Below are 13244 nucleotides of genomic sequence, written 5' to 3'. Positions count from 1 at the left end.
TAAACGAGCATTTGTTTTTTTTTCTCACATCCATTCGGAACGCATTACTCTAAACGGATATGAGACAGTTTAATCATGCATCAGGATCTAGATTATGCGAAACTCCTCTCGCAGCGCACAGTGTGTAACGAATTACTCGAGTAAACGCACGCTCTCTGTTATTTGTCTCGTTCTGCTAGGGGAACTAAGGAAAACGTCATAAACGCAATTTACTAGGAGCGCTATTGAGTGGTGGGAACCACATTCATTCCTGACTAGCCACTCAAAGCTGCATGCTGCCTGCTATGTAGCTGGAGTAGGTCGGATGCCTACTAAATGCCTTATTCATGAGAACGAAGTCTACTTTGCTAAACGAACAAATGGTGTGCCCTATTGACCGCTTAAGAGCTAGCAGTTCACATAACCTGGAAATTATTCTAGGGTAGGCATGATAAGCAAGAATAGAGGACAGCACAAGAACGAGATAATAAGAACAAGTACTTCATATGACGAAGAAAATTTTGGTTCACATCGTCCAGTAAATATAACAACCAATGATTCAGTGCTGCGCCAAATGTCTTTCGCATGTTATACATCTCATCGCGCTGCGAAAAGACGGACAAAAAAATGTGTCCCCAACGTCTGCTGAAGAGTTTCCATACAGGGAATATAAACACAATGAATAAGGTGGATATATGTTCTTCCTTTCGAAATATTGTTTCCTCCAACAACCTCTTACGGAAATTCGCACCGAGGTATAATTTCTAAGCAGCTCTTAGTTGAGATTGAATAGTAATCATCTGACGGAAGAAGCCGCTTTTCCAACTCGGTAGCGCGTGTCAAGGCGGCTACAGTACCTATTTTATCATCACCTGTTAACCACGTTTCAAGCAACATTATGAGAGTAGCCTCTTCTTTTTTAGTGTTACCCATGGCAATCAATTGGATTAGCAATTTGTAATCATTGTTCTTGATGTGTGGCTTATAAGATACGCGTTATTGCGATATGCACTGTTGCTAAACATTAGCATGTAGCTTTTTCATAATTCTGTATTCTCTGCACACGAGGCTCCTAGCAGTACTTTACTCATAGATATTGCATTAGAAGAAAAGAATGCGCCAAAAATGTTGTATATTTGCAAATTCGATGTGAATTTCTCGATTGTTTCTTGGGAGCCATTCAGCATCCAATTTGATGCCTTCAGTGCGCATCCTATAATAAAGATGACGTTGATTTTCAACTGTACCAAGGTACCAGAACTTCTGTTTTCACTCTTCTACGCATAAACCTTACCGCGCAAATTTCATTTACATCGCAGCGATGACGTCTAGTAATTTCAGGCACGCTACTAACATCGGTGCCTTGTTGTAGTAAATTGAAGATTTCCTCTTACGGGATGCCATGTTTTCCCACTTTTGGCAATTGCTGGCGCATCCCCCACTTCTTGAATGGCGCTGAGTAACAAATTTGAAATCAATACGGAGTAATAGTTGGGCAATTTATCAAAATGCTAACTGGAAAAAGAGCTAGGAAATAGGCCAATAATTTTCCTATTCTAGATGACTTAGTGGCTCATAGCTTAATTATAGTGTAGCGAATTATAAATTATTGTGCCACGTTCTAGATCATTTGCCAATTCAGCAACATTGCTATTTATAATAGACGTAGACATCCATAGAAGTCACAAGAGTATTAAGTGGTTCAAAAATAATAGTATTTAATGGTTCCTGGAAACTCAAATACAGATACATCACTCTATCAAGTCGTACTATATACTAGGCTCATAACAAAAACAAAAAACCAGTTTAAACTTTTGAATCATCTTAGTCTATCTAGCCAAGATGTCCGAAGCAAAGTCAATCATTGTTATTGGTGGCTCGCGTGGCATTGGCCTGGGCATAGTGAAACAGGTGGTAAGTTCATATTATTACGTCTGATATACTATTACATAGGCTAACGTAACCTGTAGTTGTCTGCTTACCCCCAAGCCACTGTTTTTGCCACTGCCAGAAACCCCGATAAGGCAACTGAGCTTCAGGCTCTTTCCGACTCAAACAAAGGAAGAATTCAGATTGTGGCTGTTGATGCAGATGACTCAAATTCTGTTCTCCAGGCTGCTGCTAAAATTGGACAAAAAATTGGGTCTCTAGATGTTGTGATTTACAATTCTGGCGTTTTGAGTGGATTTGGAAATCTGCTTGACGTGGGCGCTCAGCCTTTGATTGAGAACATGACTACGAATGTTTATGGCGCGTACCACGTTGCTGTTGCGTTCGTGCCGCTTTTATTGAAGTCCAAATACGAGAGGAAGTCTCTGGTCTTCCTTTCTTCCTCGTTTGCTTCTATGCAGCTGGCCGATGAGATTACTGCGGTTCACGAAGAGGCATTTGGAAAAGGATTTGACGCGACAGCACTGTATAACGTTTCAAAGGTAGGGACTCATTGAATATTGCATGTAGAGAAAGTTTCACTAATAATACAAAACAGACTGCTTTGAATCGTCTAGGAAAGGAGCTTGACACTGTTCTGGCCCGACAGGGTTTGCCTGTTCTTTTGGTTCATCCTGGATTGGTGAAGACTGATATGAACGCTTATGGAAATATTGAAGTGCCGGAAAGTGCCACTGGAGTGTAAGTCATGCCGTTTTACACCAATAGGTATATTGTGATTAACCTTTTGCCTAGTGTTAATGTAATCCAAACCTATACCCCCGGGAAGAAGAACTTCTACAGCTGGAATGGCGATGCGCTGCCGTGGTAATTAATATATAATATGCAAGGATGGAATAGAACTTTTATACTTCAATTACTTAACTTTCATTTACCTTCCCTCAAGCAAACTTGGCAGTAGATATGCATCAGTAGACTCTTTTATTTATTGAGTCTTGATGAGTTCCATGTGCATGTGTTGAGGCAGCTGAAATGTAAAAATGTTCGAAACCAACTGCGACAAACTAATACAGAACGGCTTATCCAGTATTTAAGCGGATATATTAGGCATCTGAAAAGGTAGAATTATATTATTTACAGTTAATATACATATAGATAAAGAATGAAAGTAGGCAGTTTAAAGAGTACATATAAAACTACAATTGATATAATTGAATATAAATATAGTTTAATAAATAAATGCGATTATACCATAACCATATTATATTATAGTAAATTATCGCTGCATTATAGCGAATATACATTACATTATAGCGAATAAACCCTAAAATATAGCGGATGCGTGCGTGCTGTAATATAGTGGACAAGCGCTGTGCTCCGGTATATACGCGCTGTATTATAGTAGAAAGCCCTGCATTATAGTGGTTGAAGGTGTAAGAACTTCCTTCTGCGAGCCCCGCTTTTTTGGGGCCCTAATACGCCTGCTTGGATACCGGATAAACCGTCGCATAATGATTGTACTTACTATTACAGATCGATATAGAAGATGTATCTCCTTTGTTTTTTTAAGCGTTCCGGATCTTCAGATAATTCAGATTTTTAAGTCAGCTAAATAGCTGACCAACACATCTTCAGCGACGACCCAAAAGGGACAACGCGATGGACGAGGTGATCAGTAATGTGCCCGCCAACGACATGTATATATAAATAAATTGAACATAAGATCCAATATAATTGCAAATGCTAATTTCTATTTGTTTCATGCTTAGTTCGCTAAATAATCTTAACTACAACTTTGCCGACATGCTTTCTGGCTTCCTATAAGATTTATTAGTAGGTTCATCGCTTAAAAGACGTAGTATACTTACCAGATATTCCAGCCCCTCTCTCAGTTCTTCTAACTTGAATATCCTCTTATCCAAGACAGGCTGAATTCCATTGGCTATTGCAGCCATCATCTCTTCCATCTGATCTCTAGAGCCGATACGAATACCGCGGAAAGTGCATATATTCAGCAGAGCATCTAAGATAGAAGCCTTTCCAGCTTCCACGCCAGTTAGAACTCCAATTACTGGGAAAAAGAAATTTGAAACTGAGATGCTAGTTCGCAGGCAAAAGAGGGTTATAGATAAATGCATACATTAAACTCAAGAAAGCAGACAGCAAATAAGGGTATTCTGATATTAGTTAAGTTAAGGCAGAGATTAAGTATAATATACCATCCGCAACTATGAAATTCAATAATGTAAAATCATCAATTCATTATGTCAAGCTTTAGACGCTAAAATTAGAGCGTAGTATAGGTGGACGTACATACAAGTATCGAGTTATTTTGCAAAATGTGTGTCCTGCCCAAACCTAATTCAGCATGCTTAGCAAATGATGCTTAGCAAATAATGCTTAGCAAATGATGCTAAGCAAATAATGCTTAGCGAATCATTGCCTTAGACTTTAAAGTGGATTTGACATCAATATACAACCAGTGTTGCATCGCACTGTGCTACTACCTTTTATGCTGAAAACTAGACGGGTATAATGTCATCATTTGGATTATAAAAAAGGTTTTACAATTCGTGGTGGACCTGTTCATATAGATTTGACTATAAAAGAATGTATGTTCTACCACTTGAAAAGTTAATATGGAACATAAGACGTTGAGTTCGTTTTTGCACTCATTAGCTACCCATATTATTATACTCTTCTACTACCTTGACTATACCTTACAGCAGTCCTACCATGACTCTCCCGACAGTTCAGAAGAGATGGGTTATCATGGGGCAGGGAAGAGGCCTTGATGAGTATGACTTTGCCGATGGACCAATCCCTACAGTAGGTGAATATGGAGTTTTAGTCAAACTACATGCGGCCTCGCTAAACTATCGCGATCATTTGATTCCAAAACCAAAGGCCAGTTTTAAAGTAAAGTGAAGATTGATATCTTCATTTATTGCTAACCTGACCTCATAGAGCAATTATATATTCCATCTAAATCTTCCTGTTGTCGGTGGATCTGATGGAGCTGGTGAAGTTGTTGACGTTGGACCAAAAGTCACGAAGTGGAAGAAAGGAGATCGAGTTACAGCCCTTTTCAATCCAGGACATCAATCCGGCCAGATGACGATGGCTGCATTGCACAATGGCAGTATAGGCGGCTCTTATGATGGCACTTTTCAGCAATATGGAGTGTTTGAAGAGTCCTGGCCAGTACGCCGAGCCTCTAATTTGTCATATCTCCAGGGTGCATCACTCTCTGCTTGCGGTGTAACAGCATGGAATGCACTTTATGGGCTAAAGGCCGTGAAGCCAGGTGAATGGGTGCTGGCTCAAGGTACTGGCGGCGTGAGCCTCTTTGCGATTCAGGTTCGTTGAGTTTGTTTATACCATCATTCAACCGCAGAGGACTCTAATACGAAAATTAGTTTGCAAAAGCAGGAGGTGCTAGGGTCGTTGCTACAACCTCATCTCCCGCGAAATATGAATTGCTCAAAAGCCTTGGCGTTGATTATATTATTAATTATAATGAAGATAAACACTGGGGACGAACGGCTAGAAAGTTTACGCCCAATGGTGAAGGATTTGATCACGTTATCGATGTCGGCGGCACTGACACATTATCTCATAGCGTACAGGCAATTAGGCACGCGGGCATAATTACTGTAACTACTCCGTGACATTGCCCTAGATGGGAAATTAGTTCAGCTGCAAATTAGCTAGTAAGGGCTAGCCTGGGGCAATGGTTGCGTAATTGTACGATAGGAGTTATACGCCAAGAATTTATTACCAGGACATTCCAAATCACATAGCGCTCGACGCCTGAATCGCATAACATGTATTATGTAATTGCAATTTTAAACATGCCAGTACTAGATGTAGAACGAAATATACGTCAGTGCGTGTTAATTAAATTGTAACATAAACCACATTGGTATAAAAATACAATTTTCATCTAGAAGTGCATTATTGTTTGTCCACTGCCGCTGCTGCCTTCATTCGCTTAACAATGTCTTCCGTCGTCCAAAGCGCATTGGCCATGAAACGGAAGTTTACCATTGCAGCTAGGCGTCTCCCTCTTCGTTTTGGCCGGCGGCGATAGCGTCACGTACCATCGCAATTTCGAAGCCGGCCTCGAGAAGATCGCGCATATGATTCTCCAAGCACAGATTTCCCACGGGTCCCGCCATAATTACCTTCTCAATGCGTCGCATACGCAGCTGCTTAATTAAATCGTTTGAAAGGCATGATAACTCTTTGTGAGGGGATGTGTTTGCTGTCTTTCCATCCATAAGGTATCTCTTCAACCGCTCTGGGTAGTCAGCACCTGAGCCATGAAAGCCTTCCAAATCAACAGGGTCTTTCCGGCCAACAAAACCAGTGGGTAGATTTACGAGGTAGTCTGAAATCGCGTTGTTTGGAGCAACCCACTGAAGATCGGTTGGATAATAATAATGTGGCGAGTGGATGACATGGTAATCGTTTTCTTTCGCACACCTCAATAGTTCCTCGATATTGTCAAAGACATTAAGTTCTTTTAACTTGTCTGCAATTATTGGATAATAGCTTCCAGATTTGACCAAAAATTCATTTTGAAGGTCTGCAAAAACAACAGCTGTGCGTTTTTTCTCCAGTTGCATTTCTGGATTGCGGTGTGTAAATATGAAAGACATCTTTGCGGTGTGGAGCAGATGCGTTGAAGGTAGAGGGATAATAATGAAATTATAACAGACGACAGGATCTGAAGATTGCAAATGGGTGATTCTAAGAATTATATGTGAGATCTTCGTTGCATACGCTTATCTTCTGTGACTAAAACAGGCTGATTGTCAATCAAAGTTGATATTGAATGAGAGAGAGAGCAGCATATATATATATATACATAGCTCTAGTCATGGAGATAGACTTGTTTATGGATAAACATCACTCAGCATTGGACGTCACTCGCAAGCTAAGTCTACAAGGCAAGAGATAGTACTTAGCGGAGAACTCCATCTATTAAGCAGCCAGCAGAATCTTTAATCATTAATCAGCCATTCTATTTGTAATGCTAGACCGGAACGGGAAATTAGTTGGTCATCAAATTAGCCTTTCTGTGCACGCTGCTGTGGCCGGGCGTGGGCAATACATCGTTTGCTTTCACCGCTAACAATCAGGTGAAAACATGGTCTCTGTTGGGGTGACTTTCTAGACTATCCTTTTGGTGCCCTGACATTAACGTCAATGGCCAGGCTAATTTGAATCAACATATATGCTATTATATAATTATCTTTACTAATACAGACAACTTCGTATCTCAAACCATCTTTCAAATCCCTCTTCATGTCTTTGGCGCAGCGTTCTGAGAATCCAGCCATGAGACCATTTATCTAATTTTTATTTGCTAATCTCTTAACTTTTGTTGGGCTTATTTGAGTTTGTTTATCTCTTTTACCCCGGTATATTTGGTCGGATTATATGCGTTTCTCAGCATTTTGTCCAGTTCAAGTGTGTGTTAAATTGGTCAGTCTTTGACTCTTTTGACATTTTACGAACCAGTTCTCCGCGATTTCCGCTGCATATATATGAACGCTGGAATATAACTAAGTTATACGAAACTAGGTTATGCAATTATTAATTATTGATTTGTCACCCGCTGGTGCGGCAGTGATAATATTCATAATGTATGATGTTCGTGAATGGAGGACCAGTGAATTCGTATATATTGAGGCTGGTCATGGCATTTTAAAAGGCCTGGTCAAAATTACACAACTTCTATGTTAAGTGTTCGACTTACAACTTCTATTTTCAGTGACAACTTCTGTTTTTAATATTTGATTCACAATGGCGCATACACTGACAGGCCGTAAGATTGCGATTGTTGGCGCCAGTGGTCAAGTTGGCAAGCCGACTCTCAAAGCACTACTATCCAAAGGGGTTCATACCATAACTGCCATCCAACGCAACGAATCTACAAGCCAATTTCCATCAGAAGTCAGCGTCAAAAGAGGGTCTTTCGAGGATGAGTCTTTCCTTGTAAATGCTCTCAAAGGGCAAGACGTTCTGGTAGTGATTGTTCCGATTCCTAACATGGATCTTGGGGACCGATTTATCCGGGCAGCCGCCAAGGCTGGAGTGCCATACATCTTTCCAACAGAGTTTGGCGTCGATGCACCAAAAGTTGAGAATGAGCATTCTATGATGGCGCCGAAAGTAGCGAGACGCAGAATGATCGAAGATCTTGGAGTGAAGCTGGATTGCTGTTATTACAAACTTTTGGCTGGATTTTAACATTCAACTCGGCCTCTGGGGCATTGATGTTGAAGGCCGGAAAGCAGAAATGTTCAAGAACGCGGACGCTAAGATTTCGACGACAACCCTTTCACGATCTGGAGAAGGAGTTGCTGTACTTCTCAACCTGCCAGAAGCTGAGTTGGCCCAGTTCAGAAACAAATCCTATTACTATTCATCTTTCGAGCTCTCACAGCGAGATATTTTTGAGGCGATCAAGCGAGCCACGGGGACAAGAGACGCAGACTGGGATATTAGTGAAAAAGATGCTCCAGAGATAATTGCGCCCACAGAGTCGAAAATCCGAGAAGGCGATGGCTATGCGGAGTGGTATAGGCTATTTGCGATGTACTTTCAAGGCATTCAAGGTTCAAATTATGAGGACAAAGCTATTGATCTGGAGAAATATGGCCTACCAAAAGAGAACTTTGATGTAGTCATCAAGCAGGCGATCGCTGAAATGTAGTTCCTTATATTTATTATCTACGTTTCGGTATTGCAATGTTATACATTCTCTAGCTTGGTGTTGGAAGATATGTAGTAGAATATACTAGAATATACCATGGAGCTGGCTAGTTGTCTCTCTATTAAGTTTAAACAATATAGGAACTGTTATCAAGCATCTATAATACAGTAGTTGACACCAAAAAAGAAATTTAAAAAACAGGGTCTTGTAGTAGGCGGCTGATCTGGATGTACTCTACGTGGTATCCATAGTCACCCGTTTCATTTACATCTTAATGTTTGAGGCTATTTGAAGCCATCGTTTTCTGCTACAGCCTTCAAGTAATTAGATTTGAGATGTGAGTAGGTCAGCTCTTTATAATGAGTAACACCCTTCCTAAGAGCACAATAGGTTTGATGTAAATCTCGAGAATCCCAGAAACTAAACCAATAAGACATATTACTCAACTATTTGGTATCACAAGACAGCTTGAATTCTTGAGGGGTGACGGGTAGCTCCTCTGGTGTTTACACGATGTAGTATTGACTATCGAAGCCGCAGTTTGCTAGCCTGGATATTGCCTCCCCCCCCCCCCCCCCCCCCCCCCCCCAACTGTACAATGATGGCCAATTAGCAGCCTATTGTATTCGCTTAATCGAACCCATACTGTGGTGATACTCATTACAACACAAGCAGTGTTCTCAATGAAGCGTCTTGACCCCTCGGCTAAGGCTAACCCGGGACATCAGGGCTTTTCGGGTCCGATTTTCGCACCCCGCAGGACCAGCGCCAGCCTAAAAGTTCACTGCAACACCCCGCATTCCAACGCTACCTCCAAATCAACCAACTGCGTCACCCGACTAAGACAAGCTCAACTGGTGCCGTTGGTGAGTAAATTTGATATCTGGTGTCATCACGGGCGGTTTAGAGCAGATCGTAGCCGCAACTTGAGATGCGCAAAGTGTTAAAACGCATGCATATCATTACATTTTACATTTCGCTGCTAGGGTCGCTCTCTGCTCTACAAAATTCATGTTGTTCCATTTTGAAGCCGCCAAAATGCATACATGTACCTTCTCCTGATATCACCAATATGTGCCCATTCCCTGCCGATCATTTGAAGTATATTTGCGCGACTGCCAATGGGAAAAAAATGGCAGGGTTTAGGCCTCTGGGGCAGATACCTGGTCACAAGACCCCATAATACCGAATGTTGATTCGAATGAACTTTATACTGGGATACTTGATGTCATCTGCCACCGTGCGGTGCCTCTTTTGGAGATCACCATCGCTTTGGGTTGTTATAAGAGCATGCCTTCTATTCGCCGGGTTGCCAAAATACTACATCTGTTCATCTCTGAAGTACTGCCTACGTCTTAGAGATAAACTGAATGCTATCTATACAGGCCGCTGGGGTATATCATGGGGCTTTCTTCATACGTACAGGCCGCTGGTACGGCTGCTGTGCTGCTGACAAAATTTGCAAAGGCATCGTGCAATATTTTAGATCTTTCTAAGCAGCAGTGGACTCTTATAAGTCCAAACTTCCCAAATATATCCGTTCCCGGAAAAGTCCCATCGCACGCCCACGTCGACCTTTACGCAGCGAATATTATTAGTGACCCGTACGTCCTGGTAGATGCCTGGAACGGCAGGGTATAGCATAACTAACATGGTAGCCTTCACAGTTTGATCGAACTAAACGACTTCAACCTTCGCTGGGTTGGCTTTAATAATTGGACATATACGAGCGAAATCAATGGACTGTACGATCAGTGCGCCGTGACCGATATACTGCAGGTACATGATCTGACCAACCACAGGAAAAGCTCTGAGGGCCTGGCCACCTACCTCGTCTTTAACGGTCTTGACACCTACGCCGCCATCGACTTCTGTGGACAACAGATTGCCAACGCTGATAATCAGTTTCGTCAGTGGGTTTTTAATATCTCTGAAGTCCTGGCATCCTGCCAAGCTCAGCAACCGCAGCTTGCTGTTAGGTTTGGCGCTGCACCCAATATCTCGGCAACTATTGCGGCGGAACCTGGACAGGAGACATGGCCAAACGGCATTGATGAGGTCTACGAGATTCCCAACAGACAGTTTGTACGGAAGGAACAGTCTGACTTTGGATGGTGCGTTAGCTCTTCATCTGCTGAGTTGACATACAGCTGACACCATCTGCAGGGACTGGGGCCCAGCCTTTTCTCCTGCAGGCATTTGGCAACCTGCGTACCTCGTTCAACTTGACGGGCCGGAATCTGTATATGTTAAAAATTCGGCTTTTGATTTGTACCGATATGGCCAACTGAACAACGTGCCACCGGATCAGTCCACCGACTGGATTTTCAACGCGAGTGTGGACGTTGTCGGAAACATCCCTCTCGAAGCATACCTGAGATACTCAATTGTAGATTTAGACACTAAAAAGCAGGTGAGTAATGGGAGTTTTAGTAACATAGTGAATGGAGGGGACGTCATCACCGGTATTGCGACGCTCAATGCTTCTGAATACGAGCTCTGGTGGCCAAATGGCCTTGGTGCGCAGAAGCTCTATAACATGACCGTCGAAATTATCTCAAAACGTAAGACCATCGCCTCTGTTAGCAAGAGAATGGGCTTTAGGACTATTGTCCTCAACATGGAGCCTATTAGCGACCTGGAGCTGTCCCAAGGAATTATTAACGGTAGCAATTGTAAGTCATTGTCTACTACGCTTCCATGCATGTTATAAATATCGATCCGGCTAATCAGGATCGCAGTTCACTTCGAAATCAATGGGCAGACTTTTTATGCCAAAGGCAGCAACTTTGTTCCACCGGACCCTTTTTGGCCGCGTATCACACCTGAGCACATACATGAGATCCTTTCTGATGTTGTGGACGCTAATCAGAATATGCTGCGCGTCTGGTCCAGCGGCGCCTACGCACCCGACTTCATGTACGATTTTGCTGATGAGATGGGAATTCTGCTCTGGTGTGAATTCGAATTTAGTGTTTCTTTGTACCCAGTCGCGCTGGCCTTCCTCGAAAGTGTCCGCCAGGAGGCCGTCTATCAAGTGCGACGTGTCAACCATCATCCGTCCATGGCACTATGGGCCGGTGGAAATGAAATGGAGAAGGATGAGCTACCTGCTATAAAGTCTAATGCTCCAGCCCAATATGAACGTTACTTAAGTGAGTATCTGGAGCTATTTCTTAACACATTGCTACCTGTCGTCTATGGCAACTCTCGGAGCATCAGCTATATGCCCTGTAGCACCAACAACGGCTACTTGGAACTCAATTTTAGTCTGCCGATTCCGTTTGTTGATCGCCTCTATAACACCACTCCTGGTTACTTATATGGAGACAGCGACTTTTACGATTATAACGCAGCCCAGGCTTTCGACATCAATCACTATGTCGCTGGCAGATTCGCCAATGAGTTCGGTTTCCATTCTATGCCCAGCATCGAGACGTGGCGTGAGGCCATTCCTGATGACCAACTATCTTTTAATTCAACCATGACCGTCTTGCGGAACCACCATTATCCACCTGGCAGCCTAACTACTACTAATATTGCTGATCCTCTCAGAGGCATGGGCGAGATGACACTGGGTGTTCAGCTATGGTATCCACAGCCCGTTAAAACAGACCCCATCGCCAACTTCTCTGCTTGGTGCCATGCCACCCAAATATTCCAGGCCGATTTCTATCACACCAAGATTCAGTATTATCGTGCCGGCTCGGGTATGCCTCATCGACAGTTAGGTTCACTGTATTGGCAGCTTAACGATATCTGGCAAGCGCCGACATGGTCAAGCAGAGAGTACGACGGCCGCTGGAAGGTCAATTTTTACGCGACAAAAGACATATTCCAACCTGTTATTATTGCGCCAGTATTCAATGTCACTACAGGCATATTAGATATATATGCGGTTTCTGATTTATGGAGCGATGTCTCGGGTGAGGCCAGTTGGGAATGGATTGGCTATGACGGCAAACCAGTTGGGTTAGCCAACTTATCTATGGAAGCGCAGAAATTCACGGTTGGCTCGGTTAACTCAACGATATTGGCAAGCATGAATATACCTCAGCTCACAAGCGGCGGCAGTCTCCCTGCCGCTAATGCAGTCTTGATCGCCAACATTACTGCCACCGGGACGCCGCCGAATACCCAAGGCACCAAAACTTATTCCCATTCCAATTACTTCACGGCTACCCCTCTCAGTAAGGCCGAACTAGTTGATCCAGCCTTGTCAATCCGTCAAGAGGAAAATGCTTTCATCGTCACTGCGGAGAAGGGCGTCAGTGCATTTACATGGATCGCGCTGGATCCGAGCGATTCGAGCGCCATCGTCACATTTGATGATAATGGTTTCTGGCTTCGGCAGGGCCAAAGCAAAAGGGTTGAATATCGTGTTCGTGGATCAAGCCCCGGCTGGGAGGGCCGCGTTACAATTAGCAGCATCTGGAACAATACTCTGCCTTCGTGATAGAGGATGCCCCGGCGTCGCTATGTCACTGATATCTATTAGCCCCAAAACAGAATTTCTTTCTCTACAATCATGAAGCATCTGTCGTGAATGTGGAAGATTTTAGCTTTCTAAAGACTTTATCTTGTACTGGTAGCATAACGTAGAAACTAGGTTCAGTCAACTGCAACAAAAGCTCAGTATTGTAAAAAT

General features: G+C 42.9%; 5 protein-coding genes across 5 annotated transcripts; 4 read left to right on the top strand and 1 right to left on the bottom strand.

Annotated features, from left to right (window-relative positions):
- Nucleotides 1-1821: 1821 nt before the first annotated feature.
- On the top strand, nucleotides 1822-2740 carry TrAFT101_002355 (putative secondary metabolism biosynthetic enzyme; the record flags this gene model as incomplete). Its single annotated transcript, XM_024903388.2, has 4 exons — nucleotides 1822-1893; nucleotides 1950-2411; nucleotides 2468-2610; nucleotides 2665-2740. The coding sequence occupies 4 exons, from the start codon at nucleotides 1822-1824 to the stop codon at nucleotides 2738-2740; spliced, it is 753 nt and encodes a 250-aa protein (XP_024763433.2).
- Nucleotides 2741-4605: 1865 nt separating this feature from the next.
- TrAFT101_002354 (putative secondary metabolism biosynthetic enzyme) lies at nucleotides 4606-5238 on the top strand (the record flags this gene model as incomplete). Its single annotated transcript, XM_066126582.1, has 2 exons — nucleotides 4606-4788; nucleotides 4837-5238. The coding sequence occupies 2 exons, from the start codon at nucleotides 4606-4608 to the stop codon at nucleotides 5236-5238; spliced, it is 585 nt and encodes a 194-aa protein (XP_065982686.1).
- A 686-nt stretch (nucleotides 5239-5924) lies between these two features.
- TrAFT101_002353 (uncharacterized protein) lies at nucleotides 5925-6533 on the bottom strand (the record flags this gene model as incomplete). Its single annotated transcript, XM_024899458.2, has 1 exon — nucleotides 5925-6533. One exon carries the CDS (start codon nucleotides 6531-6533, stop codon nucleotides 5925-5927), a length of 609 nt encoding a protein of 202 aa, XP_024763431.2.
- Nucleotides 6534-7683: 1150 nt separating this feature from the next.
- On the top strand, nucleotides 7684-8596 carry TrAFT101_002352 (uncharacterized protein; the record flags this gene model as incomplete). Its single annotated transcript, XM_066126581.1, has 2 exons — nucleotides 7684-8101; nucleotides 8166-8596. The coding sequence occupies 2 exons, from the start codon at nucleotides 7684-7686 to the stop codon at nucleotides 8594-8596; spliced, it is 849 nt and encodes a 282-aa protein (XP_065982685.1).
- Nucleotides 8597-9388: 792 nt separating this feature from the next.
- On the top strand, nucleotides 9389-13210 carry TrAFT101_012001 (uncharacterized protein). The gene is made up of 4 exons (XM_066129439.1): nucleotides 9389-10200; nucleotides 10264-10710; nucleotides 10763-11271; nucleotides 11338-13210. The coding sequence occupies exons 1-4, from the start codon at nucleotides 9998-10000 to the stop codon at nucleotides 13050-13052; spliced, it is 2874 nt and encodes a 957-aa protein (XP_065982684.1). The 5' UTR covers nucleotides 9389-9997; the 3' UTR covers nucleotides 13053-13210.
- The last annotated feature ends 34 nt before the right edge of the window (nucleotides 13211-13244 follow it).

Source organism: Trichoderma asperellum, chromosome 2 (genome assembly GCF_020647865.1).
Source record: "Trichoderma asperellum chromosome 2, complete sequence".
Lineage (NCBI taxonomy): Eukaryota > Fungi > Ascomycota > Sordariomycetes > Hypocreales > Hypocreaceae > Trichoderma > Trichoderma asperellum.
This window is presented reverse-complemented; position numbering and strand designations above follow the sequence as displayed.

Coding starts and splice junctions, on each gene's coding strand:
- TrAFT101_012001 (XM_066129439.1), top strand. CDS start 9,998: ATGGGGCTTTCTTCATACGTACAGGCCGCTGGTACGGCTGCTGTGCTG. Junction 10,201..10,263: donor GCGAATATTATTAGTGACCC/GTACGTCCTGGT, acceptor TAGCCTTCACAG/TTTGATCGAACTAAACGACT. Junction 10,711..10,762: donor GAACAGTCTGACTTTGGATG/GTGCGTTAGCTC, acceptor CACCATCTGCAG/GGACTGGGGCCCAGCCTTTT.